At 35.0% G+C, this 23,342-nt stretch overlaps 3 protein-coding genes across 3 annotated transcripts; 1 reads left to right on the plus strand and 2 right to left on the minus strand.

Moving 5' to 3' along the window:
* The first annotated feature begins 1,690 nt into the window (after positions 1-1,690).
* On the plus strand, positions 1,691-11,086 carry LOC112524286. The gene is made up of 13 exons (XM_025134056.1): positions 1,691-1,727; positions 2,183-2,247; positions 2,539-2,598; positions 3,036-3,183; positions 6,486-6,569; positions 6,823-6,924; positions 7,068-7,178; positions 8,091-8,226; positions 8,315-8,480; positions 9,164-9,292; positions 9,376-9,570; positions 9,689-9,811; positions 10,418-11,086. The coding sequence occupies exons 1-13, from the start codon at positions 1,691-1,693 to the stop codon at positions 10,529-10,531; spliced, it is 1,470 nt and encodes a 489-aa protein (XP_024989824.1). The 3' UTR covers positions 10,532-11,086.
* Positions 11,087-11,747: 661 nt separating this feature from the next.
* Positions 11,748-15,973, minus strand: LOC112526071 (exocyst complex component EXO84A-like). The gene is made up of 7 exons (XM_025136462.1): positions 15,821-15,973; positions 15,260-15,357; positions 14,002-15,046; positions 13,226-13,726; positions 12,775-12,963; positions 12,002-12,138; positions 11,748-11,917 (listed from the first exon to the last, which is right to left on the minus strand). The coding sequence occupies exons 1-7, from the start codon at positions 15,971-15,973 to the stop codon at positions 11,770-11,772; spliced, it is 2,271 nt and encodes a 756-aa protein (XP_024992230.1). The 3' UTR covers positions 11,748-11,769.
* Positions 15,974-17,362: 1,389 nt separating this feature from the next.
* On the minus strand, positions 17,363-18,945 carry LOC112524062 (glycerol-3-phosphate 2-O-acyltransferase 6-like). Its single transcript, XM_025133685.1, has 2 exons — positions 18,352-18,945; positions 17,363-18,262 (listed from the first exon to the last, which is right to left on the minus strand). Exons 1-2 carry the CDS (start codon positions 18,886-18,888, stop codon positions 17,363-17,365), a joined length of 1,437 nt encoding a protein of 478 aa, XP_024989453.1. The 5' UTR covers positions 18,889-18,945.
* Positions 18,946-23,342: the final 4,397 nt, after the last annotated feature.

A 23,342-nucleotide genomic window follows, 5' to 3' on the forward strand; every position in this document is an offset into this window, starting at 1 on the left:
AGGGTAATATGTCAAATAAGTCAAGATGGAGTAACTTATCAAAAACAACTTATTACCGGTTTGGCACCGGTATAAGCAGTTTTTTTTTTTTCACATCCAAACACTCAAAATAACTTATCGGCGGTTGTGGACTGAAATAAGTTGATAAGCACCTTAAATAAGCTTTCCCAAACACCCCCTTTGAAACGAAACCAAAAGAGACCCGAGTTGCAGGGAAAATTTTTGCGGCAAAATGGAGCTGAACAAACTATCAAAATTCAAGCTCCAGCTGCAAACCCTAATCACGGAAGTTCGTGAACTCAGAGTAATCTCAATCACCATCCATCCTGTCATGTTCTTAGATTGATTAATCATCAGAACATTATTGATAATTTTCAGGAAAAAGAGCGCGATTCTTCCGATCAACTTCACAATTATGTCCAGGTTCTTATAAATTGAACATTAAATTACTCCCTTTAACGAGCTTGAGTTTGATTTTTGGTGTAAAACTGATGATTTTTGATGCAAAATTGGTATAGGATTCTAGCGGATGTAAGCCATCGTTGCTTAATCTTTAGTACTTGCTGAAAGTTTAATGTAGCTGGGGAACATTTTTCATGCTAGTATCGAAGGTCAAATTGGAGCTCTATGTGAATGTAGAAATTATCTGTAAACCTATCTTACATTATCATTATTTTGAATTTATAAACAGAAGCAACGCGACGAAGAATTTTGTAGAAAGATAATGGAATTGAAAGCGGAGTTAGCTTCATCCAATGAACTTCGCCAAAAACTTGATTGCAAGGTGTAGTTCCTATGTCACAAACTAAATGATACAGTGTTATGTATAAGTTATCCGGTTTATTTTGTATCTCATGGAGTAGTTCTTTACACTTAAACATAAGACAGTGATCCAAAATGTTTGTATTTTCAAGGGTAGGGTAGTCTTCTATCACAGAAAAAGTGCACAACTTAAAGAACATATAATCTTTTGGCAATCAAGATCATCAGAATATGTAATTCAACTTTAGTATGGAGGTAGACTAGTTATACAATATCATGGCATCAGAATAGTCACAACAGCTCAATGTTTTTAGCTTATTGTTTCAGGACCTTCATTATATTTCAAAAGTATGCAGTCACCATGGCTTTAGGAATGGACAGTAAATATTAACCTCTTTGTTCGGTAAATCCACTCTTGAAGTTTAAATCAAATGGGTTTTGCCAATTTATCTAATATATGAGTAGAGCAGCTTCTATTGATCCCATGTTATGCAGAACGGAAATGTGTGGATTCTAGTAAGGAGAACCTGAGACCAGGATCTCCTATATTTTAAGTGTAATGTTGTGTTCACTGATTGAAGCTTCATCTGCTGGTACATGCAGGAATCGGTTTGTGAAATGAAAAGGTCCATCGAGTCCAGAGATAGAAAGATTACCATGCTTTCTGAGAAGATAAATGCTGACATACTATCATTTGACACAATACAAAAGGAGGCATCCTTTGTCAAGCAAGTAGTGGATAATGCACAAAGTGTGGTCAATGAGAAAGAGGAAGTAGGCATGTCTTCCCTGAATAATTTTGTATTTCAACTGTATGGTCAATTGCTCATATGACCAATGGATAGTTGATACATTTACTTGAATGCAGCATATTTTGAGTCTCTGTTAATTCCTCTTGCAATTCTCAGTGGCTCGATTAAAAACAGAAATGGACAAGGTATGTGCATTAGAGAACTTATTCATTGGTACTGCAGTTGTTTCAGTTCACTTCATTTATTTTATTTCTTTTTTGTGCAAAGCCAATCATTACTACCATGCTTGTAGGTACTATAATAGCATCGACATGCTACTTGGTCTATGGGTCACTGGTTGTAAAATATGAATGTCTTTGTAAAGGTTGAGTCACAAAATATACTAAATCACTATATCTGGCACTCAGAGTGTGTTTGTTTATGACAACATATCAACTGTTGAAGGAACTTTTTATTCTTGTTAGGATTTGTAGGAGAATTAATTGGGTATGATTAAGAAATGAAGATGGATAGAGAGGGAGAGACTGAAGGTTATCTGTTAATTGATCTAGTTAATTGGTTACAACAAAAGAAAACCATATATATATATATATATACATTATAGCCTTTAGACCATATACAAAAGGCATATTTGATATAACATATTCTAACATTTTTGTTTTGTGCAGAAAAGATCAATGACCTTGAAACTGAACTCGAAAGTAATGAAATTGAGTTAAAGAGAAAGGGTAGGGTAATTACAGAGTTCCCGATACAGCTAGAGACGACAAAAATAACTGATCAATGCCAATCAAAGATAGAGGAGATATCCATACCGTCTTTATTGTAAATGTTGGACTAAGCTTCCAACCAGAAATGTCGATTTGCCTTAACCAACCTTACCTTCAGGAAACAGTACTAGTGAAAGAAGGGTTCATACAGACTTTAACTTCAGAGAACAAAGTATGCACTAAAGGCAGTTTATTCTCTTTTTTACAATATAGTTTCCTCTACAGTGCCCGTACTTTGTTTTTCAATTTCTCAGGCCTTGCTTTCTGAACTAGGGACGATGGAAGTTACTGTTAAGCTGATTCAAGACACTATGGTACGTATGGATGAAGAGATCAAAGAAAATGGGATCTCTTTCTTGCTAATAATTACTTAATTTGTGATGCTATCACAAAGTTATAGATTTTTCTCAATGATCTACATAACCTGTCCATAACAACTCATGTCAGCTATGACTAATACATTCTTTTCATGCAGGATGGAGTTGGTTCCTCCATAATGTTGACAAACCAAGAAAAATATGCTTTTGACCTTTGGATTTGAACCTGGGACCTCCTGATATTTTTGACCTTTGGAGCCAAGCTCAAACCAATCAGGCACCACCCTTGTGGTTGCATTATGTATGTATTGTGGTCATATGCAAGGGGCAAATAGATTTGTTCCATAAAAAATCCCAAAGGACAAGATAAGAGTACCGATGTTTGTCTGATCGGATGTTATCGGCCTTTTGAAATCCCAAATATCTGGACACAGAAACTGAACTGCTATCTAGTAGTTGCTCTTCTCATGTTAACTGGTATTGGAAAAGCAGGACCAATCATGATATCAGGGACTGAGAAGCAAGCTCTCATCATGAAGCTTGTAGAGCAACTGTTGCAGAAATTACAGGTATATCGTATATGTACTTCATCCTTTCCTCCTTAGCTTAGTCAATAAGACTAATGGTTCTTTCATCTCATCTGTATTATAAGCACATAGATAGATAGACATATGCACATATATGGGTTGGAAATTGGAAATGTAAGTGTTACATAAAACTCCATTTTTTGATCTTTGAATAGGAAATTTTAAGTTAAACGAATTTTATTGTGTTCGAGATCGACCCGAACTCGTTAATAATTAAGCTCGAAGTCGAGTAGCTCGTTAACAGCTCAAATCATTTAAACCCCCTAATCTTAGGGCATCTCCAACGGATTCTCCAAAATGGAGAATCAAAAGTCAAAATCTCTAAAAAAGTTTATATCCATCTCCAACAGCTTCTCCGTTTTGGAGATTACTTTATGAATGATATTATTAAAATATTTAATCTCTTATAAAATATTATTTCTCTCTTTTATACATTTAGTTTCAAGGATTCTCATTGGTATGTAGAATAAAAAATAAATTATCTTTCACAAACAATCATTTTTAGCCTCTTTTAATTTTCACCCCTCTCTCATGTTTTCTTTATTTTGGAGAAGATTTTATAGCATCTTCAACAAATTCTCAAAAATGAATAAATAAAACATCAAAATCTTAAAAAAAAAAATTATATCATAATAATCATTTTTAGAGAATTTTTCGAATTTTGAGAATTTCATCATCTCTTTCATACTTTCTCCATTTTAAATAAAGTTGTATAGAATCTGTTGGAGTAAAAATCTCTAATTTAAAGAATCCGTTGAAAATGATCTTAAAAAATCTGTTAAAACAAAAATTCTAAAATTTAAATTTTAAAAAAAATATATTAAAGATCTTTTTAACGATCAAAATTGGTTCAATAAACTCTTTGTATGAACCCAAGTAAGGTCGTTGCCCAGGTCAGTGTAAGAACGTCAAAATGGCCGGCCCCCTTGTTACCGTTTGTCGTTATTTTCATAGCCCACAAGGATGAATAAAAAAGTCGATCAACAACACAACCACTAAACGACAAAAATTGCGTCCAACAAAGAGCATTTCTCATCATTCCACGTGGTAATCAGAGACTGAATTCCATCTTTATTATTATTTATGGTTGTAATAAAAAGAAAAATTATTTGGTGAGCGGTTGCTTTGAAGAACGCTTTCGTTGACTTTTGTCGTTTGTGTGAACAATCCAAGTTGGTTAATCGAATCTTGTTTTCGTCTCTTTGATGTGTATATATATATTTTCAGATTTTGTTAAATGAAATTGTAAGGAAGATATTTATCGATAGTGGTTTTAAAATTTATGGATTTAAAATGATATTTGAGATTGTTTATTTAAAATAACTTATATTTTTTATAAAAGTCTTTGTCAACTTATTATAAGTTAAAATAATTTAATTTTTTTAAAAACTTTTATTATCGGTTTGGCATATGTTTATCCAAACACTCAAAAGTGCTTATTATCGATATTACATCGAAATAAGTCAATAATTTTTTTTATAAGCAATTTCAAACACTTCATAATTAGTCAAAAATAAGAAAGAAATCAAGTTATCAAGAGATATATTAGTCGTCTTCAAAAATGGGTTTCTCATTGGATTTTATATTATTTACAAATAAAAATGTAATTATTACTTTATTGCAAGTTAAATTGAGAATTTGTGACCTCTAAATCGAGATTCGAACTTCTCCGCGTTTTATTGGTGCGGGGTTTCACCGGTTTGTTTTCGATTTTTTTTTTCTCGCCACCACCACCAATCATAGGTACATCCCCACACTCATGCATATATATATAGAGAGAGAGAGAGAGAGGGAGAGAGAGAAATTGAAGCTGCAGTTGGTGGACTATCTTCATCTTCTGTTGATTGCACTTAAAATGCCGTAATTTGATACGTGGGGAGATATATATAGATCCTAAAAGTACATATATACATACATATAGTGAGAGAAAGAGATAGAGANGGGGGGGGGGGGGGGGGATGGGAGGTTGCGTGTCGAGGCCGGAGAATTGCGTCGGAGGTGGAATAAAGAAGTCGTCGTGGTCGAAGAAGAAAAGGAAGTCGAGGAAAGGTCTGAAACGGCGTGTATCTTCTCGTTTGTATGATCAACCAAACTCCGTCAATCCAACTTCCCACGGTTCTACTTCTCTTCTACAATTATTTATTATATTCCTCGAATTTATGTATTCTGGTTGCATTTTAATTGAATTTCAGGCATCTTTATATATGAATAAACTATTAATGATATATATGTATATGTATATGTATATATATATATATATATATATATATATATTTTAAGGAATAAATTGAAGAAACATGACTTAGAGTTGTTTGTTTATGACTTAGAGATGTTTGTCTACCTCTTAATAATTCCATTAAGAAATCGTTAAGAAGTGAATCTTGTTTGGCAAAAAAAAGCTGCCTGGTTCTAAAACCATCTGAATTGTTATGCATCTTGGACCCCTTGACCATTCAACATCCTAATTTCATTATAAACAATTACCAAACAATTATATTTCATTTTACATTGTATCATAAGAGCTTATTAATCATTCCGACCACTTAATTATTCTGCACTAAACCATTCAACAACTATCAAACAGCCTAGTACTAAAATCTCTGAGTTAACTTGTTAGATGTCCACTCTTCTAGTGAAGTTCTTCATATTAAATAATACTTTTTTGGAACAAAACCGAAATCCAAAAAAGGGAGCGAAATTAATTTATATGTTGATTACGATTCTTTTAAGACAAGAAATGATTTCATATTATGATTTTTATACTAATTTGTACTGTTGGATCACATTTTGAGTCTAATTTTGATACCAAAAGCCCCAAGTTAGGACCTATGGAATAGCTGGGAAAAAAGGGAAGGTTCTAACTTGAATCATTGAAAAAAATCTATTTGAAATGCATATGTGAATGACTTTGCAGAGTGTTCACGTACGCATCTCCAAATAGATTTTCTTAACTATTCACATATGAACCTTCCCTTATGACGATGTTTAACTATGGTCCATATAACATTCATTTGATCAGCTTGAAATGGAGCATTTTGTTGGTTGCATGTAAACAGTTCCATTTTGATGTTTATTCAGTGTTATAACACTCATAAACAAGTGAAAGTTCCATAGTCAGTTTTAGATGAAGACTTGATTCATGATTACTTGCGTGCCTAGCGTTACTATTTTCATTGCAATTCAAGTAGTTACGCATAAATTTATAATTTCTATGGAGATTCTTACCTTTCTTTCTGATTAGTGTAGTATGTTTCCTTATAGTTGGCTCACTCAGCTTTTACTTTTTGGCACTAGTAGGGAGCACTGATGAACTTTGGTATGATTCTGCAACAATTCTTGAATCTGACAGTGGTGATGAAGATTTCCATAGCGTTCTCAATGGTGATATTTCTGCAGAGATATATAATGACATGGGAGGTTGAAATGAAAATCGTAAATATTTTGATAACATGGGAACCAACTATTCGTGCTATATTCATGATGATTGTCATGATAGATATTTATGATGAATAATATAGGAATAATTAGTTTAAGGGTTCTCAAAATATTTATGGTTTTCATTTGAACTTTCGTCATTAAAGAAATGCATGTGTTTAGTAGCTTAACTTCATCTTATGAATGCATATGTTCACAGATGTGCAGTCTCTAGATGGCTCAGAAGGTGTCTCCTGGCCGAACATTGAGGTTCATAGAAGTTCAGTGCATCCAGAAGACATGGCATTCCAATCAAGATGTGGTAGGCCTCTGAATGAAATCAAGCCTGTTTATCTTGATGAGATATCATCTTCTATAAATGAAAATTGTGGAAGGGAGAATAATAGTTTGTTGGATTTTGTGGAATAATTCCTAGCAATTGTTTGCCTTGTCTTGCTGCCACAGATACATCATTTGAGAAGAGATCTTTAAGCTCTAGCCCATCAACCACAAGGAAAAAGGCTGCACACAAGTTGTCCTTCAAATGGAAGAATGGACATCCTAATGCCACTACCGGTGCGTACTTTCACTAACGTTAAAAAGCATTTAGTAGCATTAGAATCACATATGAAAGCATTGAAAAAGTGTTTGATGTTTATTACCTTGTTAACTAAGGGGCCGTTTACCAAACACTTACCGGGTAAGCATGGCAAGGACCAAGAATCTTACCAAGAAAGTGAGAGAAAACTCTTACCCAGTTACTGCTTACCGGGTAAGAGACACTTATCAACAATCTATTTTAATGGCTGTGAATGCTACCCATAAGGTAATTGAGGGTGGTGACTTCTTGCCGATAAGCGCTTACTTGGTAAGTGTTTGGTAAATGTCCCTAAACAATGTGTAACAGTGAGGAGTTGGCATAGTGGATAGGATTTTTTTTAGTATGTCTCATGTTGGAATCCTGCTGGTGCTATCAATTCCTATGTGGAACCTCATTGGATTAATCTGCAAACGAGCTTTTGAGGAGAGAAGGGTGGTTCCAACTTATATTAAAGAGAAATGGTCTAAAGTCTTGCGAATGTGGGACTCCAACACCCCCTCCCCCTGAGGCTAGGTAGACACATATCGTCCAGAGTGTGGAGAGGGGAATAGACGGGCTCCCAGAGTGTCGAGTCCTTAGAGTGGTGGGGAATAGACGGGCTCCCAGAGTATCGAGTCCTTAGAGTGGTAGACGTCGGCACTGATACCATGTGAGAATAGGTGAAACCCTATTAAATTACTCTCCAAAAGAACCATTAAGGAGAGAAGGGAGGTTCCAACATATATTAAGGAGAAATGATCCTAGTCTAGCCAATGTAGGACTCTTAACACCTGTTTTTGTCCAGAAAGCCTAAAAGTTGCTCGAGCCACGTGAAGGGGATGCTTTGTATAACCCATAGTTCATACATGATACGCCGAAATTTAACACAGTTTCTTATCTGCTTCTAGTTTCTTCAAAGATGCATATACAACGGCCTATTGCTGGTTCGCAAGTACCCTTCTGCCCGATAGAGAAGAAAATGCTTGATTCTTGGTCATATATTGAACCTCAAACTTTTAGAGTACGAGGGAAGAATTATCTGAGGTAATCATACGAATTTATGCAAACATACGATCAATCTGTGCTCGTGGCTAAGACACTTTATCTTTATGCCGACCCCTATCATTTACAGGGACAAAAAGAAGGAGCATGCTTCTAATTACGCTGCTTATTACCCGTTTGGTGTTGATGTGTTCTCATCTCAGAGGAAAATTGATCACATTGCGCGGTTTGTAGAACTCCCTTCTGTTGGTTCTGTTTCTGCAGAAGTCCCATCCATTCTTGTTGTAAATGTCCAGGTATTTTTACTTTTTCCATAATAGTCTCATACGATTGATGGATATTGTTGGAGTCCACATCGTCTAAACTTGGATAATTTTTCCTCGATATACGTTGGAACCTTTTCGCTCAATGTTTTTTTGAAGAGTAATATAATGGGGTTCTACATATTCTTACATGATATCAAAGCCCATGTCTACCACTAGTAACTTGACACTCTAGGGCAATCTCTACCCCTAGCTCGCTCTTTACATTTTGGGACAACCCCTTGAGGAGAGAAGAGCTCTTTTGGAGAGTAATCTGATGGGGTTCCACATATTCTCACATGGTATGAGATCCATGGTCTACTCCTATAGTAGCTCGACACTCTGAGGCAATCTCTACCTCTTTACCCCCCTCTCGACACTTTGGGACACCCCCTTCTCTCCTCAGGGGCTCTTTTTGGTGAGTAATTTGATGGGTTCTACATTCTCACATGGTAACAAAGCCAAGGTCTACCACTCCAGTAACTCGACGACCTGGGGAAATATCTACCCCTCTAGCCCCCTCTCGACTTTTTAGACAACCCCCTTTTCTCCTCAAGAGCTCTTTTGGAGAGTAATAGTAATCTGATGGGGTTTCACATATTCTTAACTATATTTCATTAATAACCAGAAACAGATTAATAGTTCCCATTATGTCTTTATCTTTTATCGGTCTACAGATTCCATTGTATCCTGCTGCCTTTTTCAGAGGGGAAATTGATGGAGAAGGAATAAGTTTCGTGTTGTACTTTAAACTTTCTGATGGTTACTCAAAGGAACTATCTTCTCAATTTCAGGATAACATGAGAGTAAGCCTTTGATGCATTCATCATTGCTCGAAATATAATTACTGCACATACATCAACTTATTTATTTAATTACTTTATAACAGAGGATACTTGATGATGAACTAGAAAGGGTCAAAGGTTTTCCTGTAGATACACTTATACCATGTCGAGAAAGGTTGAAGATATTGGGACATGTTGTAAATATAGATGATCTTCAGTTGAATGCACCAGAAAGGAAGCTTATGCATGCTTACAATGGAAAACCTGTGCTTTCACGTCCACAGCATGAGTTCTACCAAGTGAGTTTGTGTTTTCTAATAAGTTTTGGTCCACAGACTACCAAAAACAGAACTTGCAAATTGTTTTTCATCATTATAATAGTGACTAAAGTTCCATTTTAAAATGTCATTAATTTAGGGAAAAAATTACATTGAGATAGATCTGGATATGCACAGATTTAGTTGCATCTCCAGGAAAGGGTTTGAAGCATTCCAGGATAGACTGAAAGACTGCATTTTGGATTTTGGCCTTACAATTCAGGCAAGTGTTTTCTCATTAGAACAACATTACAATACTGTGTTCTTTCCTTTCTTTGTTTTACATATTTGTGCACCCCTTCCCTAAGAATAGATTCCACCTTTATAATCTGAAGACAAACTTTTGGAGAACTTGCCCATGATTAACAAAACGAATCTCTATTCAATCTCTTAAGAGGAAGAGAAATTTAGGAACATCAAGATTGTGTTGGAGTCCCAAATCGGCTAGACTTAGACCATTTCTTCTCGATATATGTTGGAACGGGCGGTCTTTCCTCAAGGGCTCTTTTGAAGAGTAATCTGATGGGGTTCTACATAATGTAACATGATATCAGAGCCAAGGTCTCCCACTCTAGGGACTCAATACTCTGTGCCCGTCTTGCCTCTGTTGGAGGGGGCTTGTTGGAGTCCGACATCGGTTAGACTTGAATTATTTATTCTTAATTTAAGTTGTAACGTTAATTCTCTCCTCAAGCGCTCTTTGATAATCTAATGGGGTTTTACATATTCTTAGTGTGTTTAAGTGTTAACATTAAAATATTGTAGGATTGAGTGAGCAACTCTTTTGAGCTCAGGAAATTGTTGGTAACTTTTATTTACTGTAATGCAGGGTAACAAACCAGAGGAGTTACCAGAGGAAATCTTATGTGGTGTGAGGTTAAATGGTATCGACTACAAGAATTATCACATGCTGGGGTTAAATCAGGAGCCCTCATCCCCATGATACTGTTACTTATAGAGAACTTCCCTTTACAGTGTGGTCAGGTATCATTCATGCTTAAGCATAACGTGGTTTTTCCCCCACAATTAGGGGGGAAAGATGAGAGGCTAAAATGAAACATATGAATGGCAGAAGCCCAAATGATGGTAATCCACTTTTTGTGGTTTACTCAAAAGTCTCAGCTATGGAAAGCGTATTGCACTCTAAAGAAGGAAAGAAACTCTCTGAGACTTGATAATATGCGACTAATTTGACTGATGTTCTGGATCAAAACCAAAAAATTTATGTCATGGATGATGGCATTTTTTCTTTCTTGTAAATGATACAACATTATCAAACACCATACCATCTCCTTTGAGGTTGTGGTCCTTTTCTATATGGAGATAGCGATAGGATGTATAAATGGAAACGGGGATTCAAACTCTATAGCTTTAGAATACATGGAGTTTCTAGATCTCAGACCTTCAAACTACAATGATCAATTATTTTGTTGGGATGTAAGGAGTATGCATGATGCCTTTAAATTTTTGAGCAATTGACTTTTCAAATCTATGTTACAAAGAAAACATCATTTTTCTTGTGAAAAACAAAAACAACATTATACTTTACAAGAATAAACAATTTTGAACAACAAATTGATAATTTTCTGCATTTATATTTCTATAATTCGTCTAAACTCACCCACTCTTCGGAAGTATAACTCTATTCAGTTTGTATTTTTCCAAACTACTTTAATAATTATTAAATCTATTGCCATTTAACATAACCAGGAAGCAAGTTAAAAGTAATTCATTATCACCTGTGTTTTAAGTTGTAAATATACATGGCCTCTGCTGTTTGGAGTAATTGGCAAGAGAACACCCTCTCAAGTCTCAACATTTGAAGGATCCAGGTTTAGGCCCATTCAGGATCTTGCTAGAGTTGGGCTACACAAGAAAGGGAGAAAATCAAAACCTTAGTAACTTGAACCAAGAGTAGTTGACTTTCCAAACCATTAGTCGGCGAGTTTTCATGTCAAAAAGCGGTTGTTTTCACAAAAATAAGAAAAACATTTTTTTGCATTTATTTTTTCAAAGGTTGTCCTAGATTTTGCTTATTCTTGCAAACCATGGTGTTCTTTTTTGTGGGTATTTTCTAGTAGAAAATGTGATTCAACGAGTCAATTGCTCTTCAGGCTAATAAATTACTTGAGATAGGGCAAACCGACTAATACCAGTTGTTTGTGGGTGAAGATGAACTAGTTACTCATGAGATACTGACGACAAAGATCTTGCTGGCATGGAAGCTGTGGGACTTGTAGCTTCTACATTTTCAATGGTGGCGTTTCCATTCAACATCTTGATTGCAGTTTGAGCAACATCAACAAACCATTGATCCTCCGGTAATGTGCTGCTAAAATCGAAAAAAAAAAGAAGTCTTGTAATAGCAGATCCTTGAATTAATGGCTTTAGGCATGAAAGTAAAAAAAAGAACCTGTTGGGATCTATATTGGCTGCAGCGACCGAATCCATAACTCTTGAGATGATATTCTTGATAACTTGATGTAGATTCCGTGATAAGTAACGCCCTTGAGAGGCAAAGAGGATAACAAACTGCATGTCCAGATAAAACTGCATAGAGTAAGACCACCAAAAGGAACACCTGTTAAACTCGGAAAGACCTGGCTGCAAATAGGAACACAAGGCTCGAGCATTTGTTAATCTTTTTGCAAACATGATTAGAGAGATGCATATAACGAGTGGGATCCACCCTATAAGTAACGAATGTATGATCTCTTTTGCTACTAGTCTTCTTTATCCTACCTGTTATTACAACGTGAGGTGCAAGTGTTGAGCAGTTCCTACACTGCAGAACTTGTTGATGCTAAATCAAACCAAACCAAACCAAACCAAACCACAACCAACAAGCCCAATATATCCCACCCGGAGTTGGGATCTCGAGAGGTGGGGATGTATGCAAACTTGGTCTCTACCCTAAAGAATGGAGAAGTTGTTTCGACCACCAACTAGTGAAAAGTGTGAGAATTGGAGAAAAACATATATGCTAAACTTTGAACATGTAATGAATAAGTGAAATACAAATAGGATTCGAAATAGAGAAAGGAAAATGTGCTATAAATTTTGAGAAACTAGATATAAGTAAGCAACATCAATATAAAAAAGAAGCAATAGCAATGAACTACTAAGAAAGGATCCTATCATGGGATTTTATATAAAGGAAAGTATAGGACAAAGAAAGAAAGAAACCTGTCGAAGTCCAAAAGGGCCTAAAGGCTTTGATCCATGTTCAATCGCTTCCCAAAAACTTTGTTCATCAGAAAGCCATAAAGTTATTGTTTCTGTGAGTCTGATTAAAAGAAGGGTGGTAAACCTTTCTCTTCCCACGAACATGTCCGATGCTAAGATTGCGAGCGTATTCAACTTAACAAACAGTTCCTGGTAAATCAATTAGGAACCTATATAAGATACCAAAAATTTCTTAAACCATGTGACTGTCTGATAAATCCAGGTGGGGGGATAGGTACAACATCCATTCCAAAAAAGGAAAACAAGAGTTAATTTTCAACTTTCAGATTAATATGAACTTAAATTCTGAAAAGCAATGATGGCTAGTGAAAGTTAAAATCCATATTTGTTTTGAATTGTTCTGATCTCAAAAGTCAAAATGCACCTTCTTTGGAGCAGATAATTCCTTTACCTGAAATACAGTAGATGGGAACCATTCTGGCTCTTCTGAATTTTCATCCATACTCAAATACATTTGTGCATTAATACGTGCACTGCCATCTTCTGTAAAGATGAGTTCAAGGGCATGTTCTCTGCAAAAGCTATCTCTCAACTGATCAACAAATCGCTGAAGCCGTTTCTTTAATTCTCTTTGCTCTGGGGTACGGAGTTGTCTGTCTGAAGCTTTCCTAGGGGTTTCAGTGGGAAGACTGTGTTGTAAAGGCAACAGCTTGATGGCTGCTCGGGGGAGTAGCTCATCCGATAACAATAACGCATTAGCTAGCAAGGCTATCTGCTGAGCTTCATCCTCTGCCTTTCTGACAATTCTACCTTCCAAGTTCTCAGTATCTGATGAACCGGGTAACGCATTTACTAGCATGTGAACATATGAATTAAAAACTTGTACAAGACCTTCCATGGCCTGTCTGGAAAACTGCAAGGACCTAAGGAGTCCAATATCCTCGCACATTTCCTGGTATTGTGATCCAAATCAATGCAAATAATAGGATCTAGAGAAGTTTCAGGAAGTATGCTTTGAACTCTGAAGTCAAACTAGTTTTTCATATTTAAAATTGAAAATGCTTTGTCACCAACATTTGTTTATGTAAAGTTTGCTTCAGTCAACAATTTTATCTTAAAGTTTGAAGAACTTGTACCAACTTCGAACTTGAAAATAGTCTATTTGACCCTAAAGTCATATTGTGCCTCTATGTAGAAACTGGAAAGTATCAGGCAAAGTAATATCACCTGAACCATCACATGAAATCTGTGGGCGCTACTTGAAAGCTTTGGCTGGGATGTGACCAAGCTTCCAAGAGAAGCAGTACTACCAAGAGAGCGTGAACCGACAGGTGAGAAATTGAGTGACCAGTCATCTGCAGCTGCTAAAGCAGCAGTGCTTTGCTCGATCCTTTTCAAGTTAGCATTCAGTGCTTGTTCGATACAAGGCCTAAAATGTCTCAAAAGGACAGGAGCAAGTGCCAATCCACGAGCTTCTAAAAGATAACAATGACCCATAGAAATCTGAACACACTCGGCTACGGTTCGTAGCCCCCCTGAAGCAGAGGGTGAAGCAATGACGCGTCTCTTCATAAGATGTGCGAAAGCGTCGGTCTGCTTAACAGACCAAGTCACAAGTTCAGATGTGTACAAGGGTTGATCACCAAATATGGCCAATGAATCACTTGATGCCTGAGCTATGATTGAAAAGACGAGCTGTGAGAGGGCAGCGGTGTAAGCCACTCCATATGTTGAGCCTGATGTCTGAAGACCCTGGATTTTAGATTCTAACTTCTGGTGGTGCGAGTTAAGCAGCAGTGTATGGGCTCGTGGACCATCACCAAGTTGTTTAATTGTTTCTACAGCTGATCGAAGTTCAATACCACTAGAAGAAGGTTGGCAGGCAGACACAGCAAGTTGGTCTGCTAATTTTTGTCTTTGGTCAATGATAGTAGCCTGTAATGAAGAGAGCATCAATGCTGTCATTGACCCTGCGGATTTTTCTTCCTTTGCTACACGTTCTCCTTCATCAAGGGCAACCAAAGCTTCATCCACTCTTCTCTCAGCTAGTAGGATATGCAGGTTCTCTGTGTATTGCGACAACCAAACTTCCTTCTCTGAAGGTTCTCGACCTTCAGTGTCAGAACTATCCTTTTTCCTCGAACCAGGACCAGAAGACATGGATTCCACCCTAGAACCATCCGCTAGAGTCTGAATGATAGTCGCACGGTTATTTAGAAGATTCCTTAAGGCGACTAGTTGCCCCTCAAGATCAGAAATCTCCCTTGATGTGCTGTATATGTGAAAAAATATCACAAATCTGTCAACATTCTATAAATATATTCTAGCATTCTTTCATGTCATCTCTAGCTAATGCAGGGCACAACCATTAAAACCAGTAACAATCTTATTATATCAATGCGTTAAAGACATTGATATAATTTTTTTGAGTATACTGTCATAATTAGAACTCCAAATAAACGTCCACATTGATCTGTCTCCTTACCGAATAAAGGAGGGGTAATTAGCATAAACACTTTTTCTCATCTCTTCTGCCGAGGCCTTCTTTAGATCTAGAAGACAAGTCACCAATTGCTTTATTTCCTGCCAATTACACAATTCCACGGGATTGGAGATACATACTTGATTCAGACAACTTAGTAATTTTTTATCGTTTCTGCAGTGTGTATCATTCAACTTAGTAAGAAGAACTTTTACAGCTATTGCAACCGCTCTACTTTTCAATTTCAAAATTATAATATATGTCTTAGATCTTATATGAAAATGACAACCAAATCACTAATTTTATTACAAAGTTCTGTTTACTCAAAATTGTTTTTACAAATTCATTCTCAATAAATTTGCAAAATTCGTAAGGTAACACACGAAATTCGAACACATAGATGGTGTTCTACATTGACAAAGTTCATTGATACAGCCGTACAGGAAATCAATACGGACTTTAAGCCATACTATATCAGTTTTATCAAACCTAGCATGTTAATGAAGGCGAATCCTTCAAATGAATTTGGTGTAAAACAGTCACGATAAACTACTAAATTTATACCTTTTCGCTCGTTGTGCGGCATTTGGTAGATACATAATCTTCCGGATCGAAACCAGAAGTCTTGAAGACTTTAAGCTTTTCACCGAGCGTTACCTCCTGGCCGAAATCCAGATCGCCGGCGCTCGAAGAGAATGTTCCTTCAGGTAACGACATTTTTCTTTCCTTTCTTCTTTATCTTCTCTCCCCTCCTTATTATGATTAGATTAATTTTACACACACAAACACGTAAAATGGCCTCGTCAGGAGGCAACGCAAGAACTCTAGAGGGAGAAACGATGGATGTGATTGACGTGGATCTGCACCGGAGATGGTTGTGAATTGACGACGATTGGAATTGGTCTGTTATGAGTATGCAAATTGAAAACTGATTTGCAAACGTACGACTCGCTCAGTTTTCTATTTACAAATTGACCCCTGAACTATGTATAATTTTATTAATAGATCCAAAGTTGTAATATTTTCATTAAGGTCTTTATTTGGAACTTTATTTTTCAAAAGACATCCTTCCATCCTTTTTTCCCTATATATAAAACTATATGTAATCACATTGATGTTATTTGGACAAAAGGTTGATTACTGATAACTTCAATTGGTCCCATATGGACCCGCCTCCAAGAACAATAATATGAGAAAACATTTTTTGTCTCACTCATCGGCCGAGGCTAGCTGACTTCAGGGGAAGTCTGCAATCAAACTCAGGACCTGCCTTGTTACGATCTAGATTAAATCTACGACTTGTCTTGTTATTGAGCTAGACGCCATAGTCCATATCAGTAACTTATATTAGATTATGCAATTAATGAATTATTTTGATTTTTGGATAGAAGAAATGTTTGCATACATCTTATCATAAACTCTATATTTAAATGAGATATATTAGTTCATTTATTTTTAGTTTTCTATATCTGATACGTAAAGTAATTGTATTTAAAGAGTAATTAAAAACCATAGAATTTAATGAATGAGTAGATGAAAGTTCGGTTATAAATAGGTTTTTTAATTATTGTGAACTACGAGATAAAGGAGCACACAGAAGTGTCTTCATTTGTTGTCATTCATCATGAACTTTTACGACATTCAACATAAATAATGCAACATTCATGATAAATATCCCATCAATGTACAAGACATCACATATGCTCTTATTTATCCTCACGTTCATAAAGTAACTTAAGGTGTTGTTTGTTGACCTCTTAACAGTTCCATTAAGAGACAACTTCTGAATGTTAAGAGGTGAATCTTGTTTGACAAAAAAAATGTCTCTTAATGATTCTAAAATTCACTAAATAATTTTGTATCTTGAGTATCTTTTAACCATTCAGCCCCCTAATTTCATTCTTAATAATTAGTAATATAGTTCAATTAGAAATTACAAAATTTGTATTTATTATCGACTTCGGAAGAATCAAAGGTAGAAAAAGAAGGGTTATACATTGATTCCCCATTTTGCCCTTAAAGGATTATTGTATTTCGATTCATAATTGCATGACCATGTTTATGAAAAGTTTAATCACTTAGAAAAGAAATCACACCCACACGAAGCTAGCACCCCATAATCTTGTTGGCCTTTTTCTTAGGCTTCTCCGCCACCGTGCCATCGTTTCCGGCGAGTGCTCGGTACTTGTCCTTGCGAGTAAACGCCGTGCATTCATAAGAAAGTGTGGCGGCGATGACCCTTTGTATGTAATTAGCCACCTCATGGCTAGACTTGCCGGAGCTGCAAGTCAACTCCAACGGTAACTTGTTCAGGAAGGTAACTTCATAAGCCGGACTAGGGTTCATAAAGAAGTAAAAAGGGTCCATTCCTTTCCACCCTCTCGCGGTGGTGCCGTGAAACATGCTCATCTTGTTGACCATCGCCACCGGCACAAGGTGGTCGGTCAACTCTGCAAACATGGCGGAGAATCGTAGTAGAAACGGCTCCCGACAAGTGGTGCCTTCCGGGCAGATAACTAGGTCGCCTTCTTCTAGAAGCTTCTTGATCATGGACGCGTCCGTGGCTCGGTCACGAGTCAACCGAACGGTCTTGATCGGGGAGATGATCTCGGAGAGACGAGAAACGGAATAGGTCACGGCGGGGATGGGGCGGCCGAGGGCAGTGGACAGGAAGATGGGATCGAGGAGAGTACGATGGGAGCAAATGAAGAGGACACCGGTTTGGCCGGAGGATTTCTTGACCGGGGGCGGAGGGGTGCCCTTGACGGTGACACGGACACCGAGGGCCCAGAAGGCGTAGTATACTAGCGGCATTGGGAGGAGTGCGCCGGCAGCGATACGGAGGCAAGCGAGGATAAAGCCGATGGGGATCCATAAGACGGTGAGGAGGGCCATTATGGGTTTCGGTTTCTGGACCAAACGACCGTCGTGGAACACTATGGGCTTCGGTAGCTTGTCGTTCGACACGGCCTTCACTTCCGGATTGTATGGCACCATATAACCCTCCTATAAAGAAATATAAAAAATAGTTAAAATACATATTTTAAAACATCATTCATAAATCTTTTATAATATAAATTCTTTATATCACTTACCTTGCATAGTGCCATGAAGGGAAGGTCAGTGTCTCTGTCACCAAGTCCAATTTCGGGTGGACTGTCTCCAAATTCTTTACGTAAAGCCTTTGCTTTCTGCTCAGCCACAAGCACGCCTGGACTAAGCACAAAACCAGTGGCTCTACCTTTATAAGTTCCAATCTCAGTCCCCAAAATCACATCAGTTCCCAAAAACTCCTTCAGAAATCCCTCCACCATAACCCTAGGGTTCGCAGTGAGCACACACCGCTTCCCACAAGCCGAGAACACCCGCCACGATTCAGGATGGAGATCACTCGAGTAAAATTTCGGCAACACTGCTCGACCCACCGACTCAATGTCGGAAACCTTCATCCCAGCATAGGTGGCAAAAATAAGAACCTGAATTCCAGCAGACTCCGATATAAAATAATACAGCAGTCCAGCCAGTGGGGCTGACAGGAGCACCATAAGAAGCCTTAGGCATCCACCAGCCTCAAAAGCAACCAACGCAAAGTAAGGGAAAGAGCTACGACCTCTCAACAAAGTCCCGTCCATATCCGCCACCACCGTATGATTCTCCCGCCCGTTCGAGTCGCACGTCTCGACCGATGGAAACTTCATACAATCAGACATTTCGGATTTTTATTGAAAGAGTAAAAAACTTATTGAAATTTTAAGTATTGGAGTTATGTATGTATATATATACATGCATATATAAAACATGTGAATGGGACAAAAGTTCAAACATAAAGAGCAATGTTTCATAGTTTACAACGAAAAAAGTCGTAAGTGACAACTCCGGTGGGTGATAACAACACATCAAGTATTCTTGTTCTTGTTGGTTACCTTTTTTCCTTAGAGCCCAACGTCAAATACTTTCAATTTAATTACTTTATTTCAAAAATTAAAATTAAATATTTTCAATTTAATTTCTTTATTTCAAAACTAAAATTTTAAGGAAAAAGGTATAAATAATAATGGGTATTTGTGATGCAATGATTAAAACTAGGGGTGCTCAAAAAACCGACCAACCTGAGGTAATCCGACACGTAATTGATACAAAATTAGGTCAAACTAAAAACTCAAAAAACTCAATTGAGGTAACATGACACGTAATTAATACAAAATTAGGTTAAATTGCATCTATTGGGTTGTAACTGGATTAGGGACGTTTGAACTCAATCTAACTCGATGAACTTGATGTCTTTCTAAAATATGGATTTAATTAATATATGTACATTCGACATTAGACAAACCTGTAATTGACTATATTCAAAATTATATTACAATTTCAACTCTAACTTTTTACTTTCTTATTTGCAGAAACTTTCAACTTTCTTTTAAGTTTGTTAGCCTTTTTGTATGTTTTCATTTTGATTGTACTTCGTTTAAACAAAAACACTTAGCTAGATTGTAAACTGATGTACCAAAGTTTTAACTCGACCAACTTAACCCAACCCAACTCGCACGGTTTCAGTCGAATTGGATTGAGATTTTTTAGACCGCAAACATTGGCTTAAGTTGTTCAAATGTCTTCAACCCAACCAACACAGCCCATGTGCAACCCTAATTTTGCTTGAATGGTGGAGATTTTATAAAAAGAAACTAGCAAGAAGCTAGAAAAACAAATTACATATAAGAGATAGCAAGAAGGGGGGGGGGGGGTTTATAACCATGTGCATCCCTAATTAAAACCAAATTTTTTCGACCAAACGATTATCGTCGAGATTAGTCGTTGCAAACCCAACTTTCGACATATTTTCGACGGAAATATCTGTCTAAAATATCCCTTCTTTTGTAGTGTTGGTGTAACTTGAATAATCAAAATCAACTATATAATCAGTTGATTAAGTTACAGATAGTTAAATTATTTGTATTTATCTTAATACATCAGTTCTTTACTCTTTTTTTTTCTAATTTAATTATTCTGACTATAATTTCTGATAAAATCGAAATTAGTTTTCACCAAATATTTAATTGATGATAGGTATTTCATCCATATACGATTTTAGTCTGCCATCGCATTCTATAAGTGTGTGTCTATGATAAAGAAAAAAGGATATTTTCGGACAAGTTTAATTTCTTTAAAATACAACCAAGAAACCGCCAAGACGACAAGTTTAGTATTTGCACAAATAGGTCCTATTTTATTTTATTTTAGCTAAAATATATCTTCTGATTACAATAGTTTCATAAAAATAACGTTAAGACGTATAACTTTCAATCTTAACCATTAAATCATTTAACTATATAAATATTTAAACATTTCATTTTAAATATAAAAAAATCTAAAATATAATAATAATAATTGTCGAGTTCCAATAAAATACTTAATTATTAATTTTTATATAAAATTTATATTAAATCTAAATTAAATTAAATAAATTACATAAAAAACAAGAATTTTTAAATAGTTAATTTGATATTAATATTAATATATTTATTTTCGAAATTTTATGATATCTTCATATTTATATTTTATTCAAAAATAAAAATATTATCCCTTTCGAAGAATCACATGAAAACCGTATTATAACATCTACATAGACGAAAATAAAATGAAACATTAAAATCGAGATATATTTTGTTGCATTATACGAGTATCTTCTAGTAATCATACAAAATACATAATTAAGAGTTAAATTAGGTTACTATATTTTTTTAACAATTTAGGTGTTGAAAATAACTACTCGCATTTTAGAAGTTGCTTCAATCCATAGAAAACGTTCGTGTCATCATATCCTAATCGCAATAAATATTGCACTCATAGTTAAATGGTGTGATAATTTCGAACGTTTGTGGCTTTTTTCTTAACATTTTAATTCGTGAGATTTTAAGAATTACTGTATCATCATGTGTTATTTTATATGATTTTTTAAATCTATATTTAAAACCTAATATAATGATTAACATATATAGGGCTGAATGGAAAGCCTTTATCTACGGATTTTTTTTCCCTAGAAAATCCGTCGCTAAAGGGATGATTCATTACAAAAACGTCACAAAATTTTGTAGGTCAATTATTGGTGGATAACTCAAATCAGTGTCAGATTACCCAAAGCCCTAATTTATTTATTTTTTTCGAAAAATATTGGATTATATTGGAACCATTGATATTTTCTGGGTGATCCGTTGGTAACTACCGACATAAATTTCTCCTATGTGATCTTTATGAGCAAAAGTAATTTGTTTTGTAGTGACATGTATTCGGTTCATAATATGAAACTTTTCGACGTGTTTGTGAAACAAAAAATACCCGTAAAAAGTTTCACATTGTCAACTAAATTAATACATATCAAATAACACATTGTAAAACAAATATATGATAAATAATACATTAAATACTATACTTAGATGGAAAAAAAAAAGTTATGTGAATCAAAATCTTAAGATAATACTCATAGATCTCACAAAAAATTTGAAGTTTTCAAATGATTAAGCCTCGTCTGTTGTTATAAAAACTTTATTGTGAAATATGATGTACGATACACAACATTAAATAAAAAAACTTATATATTATACATTGATCTTGCTATTTTTAGGGTTTATACAAAAAAAAAATTACAACAAATACTAAAAAATATATATATAAATTAAATTATTATATTATAAAAAATTAGGTAAAAATCTTAAATTTTAGGATTTTCTTAATAAAAAGGATACTTCCTACATCTTAAAATAAATATCTATAATGAAAATTTTACATATTCTAGAAAAGTGTAATTATTACACTTTTGATTAACTAAATAATAATTTTACTCTCAGTGACAGAAGGAGTAATTAATTTCTTCATCTCATAATTAAGAATATAGTGGGAGAGTATGCACTTGTTTTTTGTAAGTTGACACTTATTTTGACATAAACTAAAATAGCAATGTAGACATTGATTTTGAGACGGAGCAAATATTAACCTTTCATTCTTAATTTACAACTAAATTGTGTATTTTACTGTATATTACATGAATACGCAATTAATAATGATAAATACGAAAGGGAGAAAAAAAGGAAAGTTCACGTTCTTGGGTGGTTTGGTGCAAGCCATATATATAGTAATTTGAGTATTGATGGCAATTCAAAACTATATATTAACATGTTAATTAAAATATAAATTTGTGTATTTAAATCTTGTTGATATTATCAAATTTTGTTATATATTATATTATTATTTTTATAAATAAAAACATTGTTCGATTCAAATATATATTATTGTAGCCTCTGGTGTATAGCTCAGTTGATAAAGGAATAAGAGCTGGTGCTGAAGTCTGAAATCTGAATTAATAAAACTATTTGTTTTTGAAAACTGATAAACGTCTGAATTGGTTTAAATTTTTTATTTTACCTATTAAAAAATTATAGTGTTGAATTTATGTATAAATTTATACAATTTCACATATTTATTCATCATTATTACAAAATTTACATCTAAATCATATAATTAGCATTTATTTAAACAAAAATGTGTCATTAACGGTATTTAACACATTTAAGTTATAGTAAAATATATCAATTTAGAGAAGTGATGATTGATTTAGTAAGAATCGATTAAGAGAAATGATTGATTAAGGGTAATCAATTGAGAAACGTCGTTGTTGAGGGTTTGAAGAATAATAAGAGGCAAATAAGATGTTGGTTTACCTCTTACCAGATAAGAGAATAATAAGACATAAGTGCCTCTGAAAAACTAGAAAAAAAAACAAATAATCTGAACGGCCTTACCTCTTAACGAATCATATATAAGAGGCCGATAAGATGTTTTTATTAAAAAAAAAAAACAAGACCTTATCTTAACAATTAGCAGGGGGTTTCAAATACAAACTCTCTAAGATGCATATTATTTAAAATTCAAAATTACAAGTAAATTGTACGTAAGTACAATTGATTAAAACTCAATTTTAAAATTCATGTAACTATTTGCGGATAAACATAATCAAATAAAAGATAAACATCTCATTTTAAAATATAAAAAATTTAAAATATAATTAGTATAACTATTGAGTTCTAACAAAATA

This window comes from Cynara cardunculus (assembly GCF_001531365.2).
Source record: "Cynara cardunculus var. scolymus isolate 2C chromosome LG 13, CcrdV1, whole genome shotgun sequence".
NCBI classification, from domain to species: domain Eukaryota; kingdom Viridiplantae; phylum Streptophyta; class Magnoliopsida; order Asterales; family Asteraceae; genus Cynara; species Cynara cardunculus.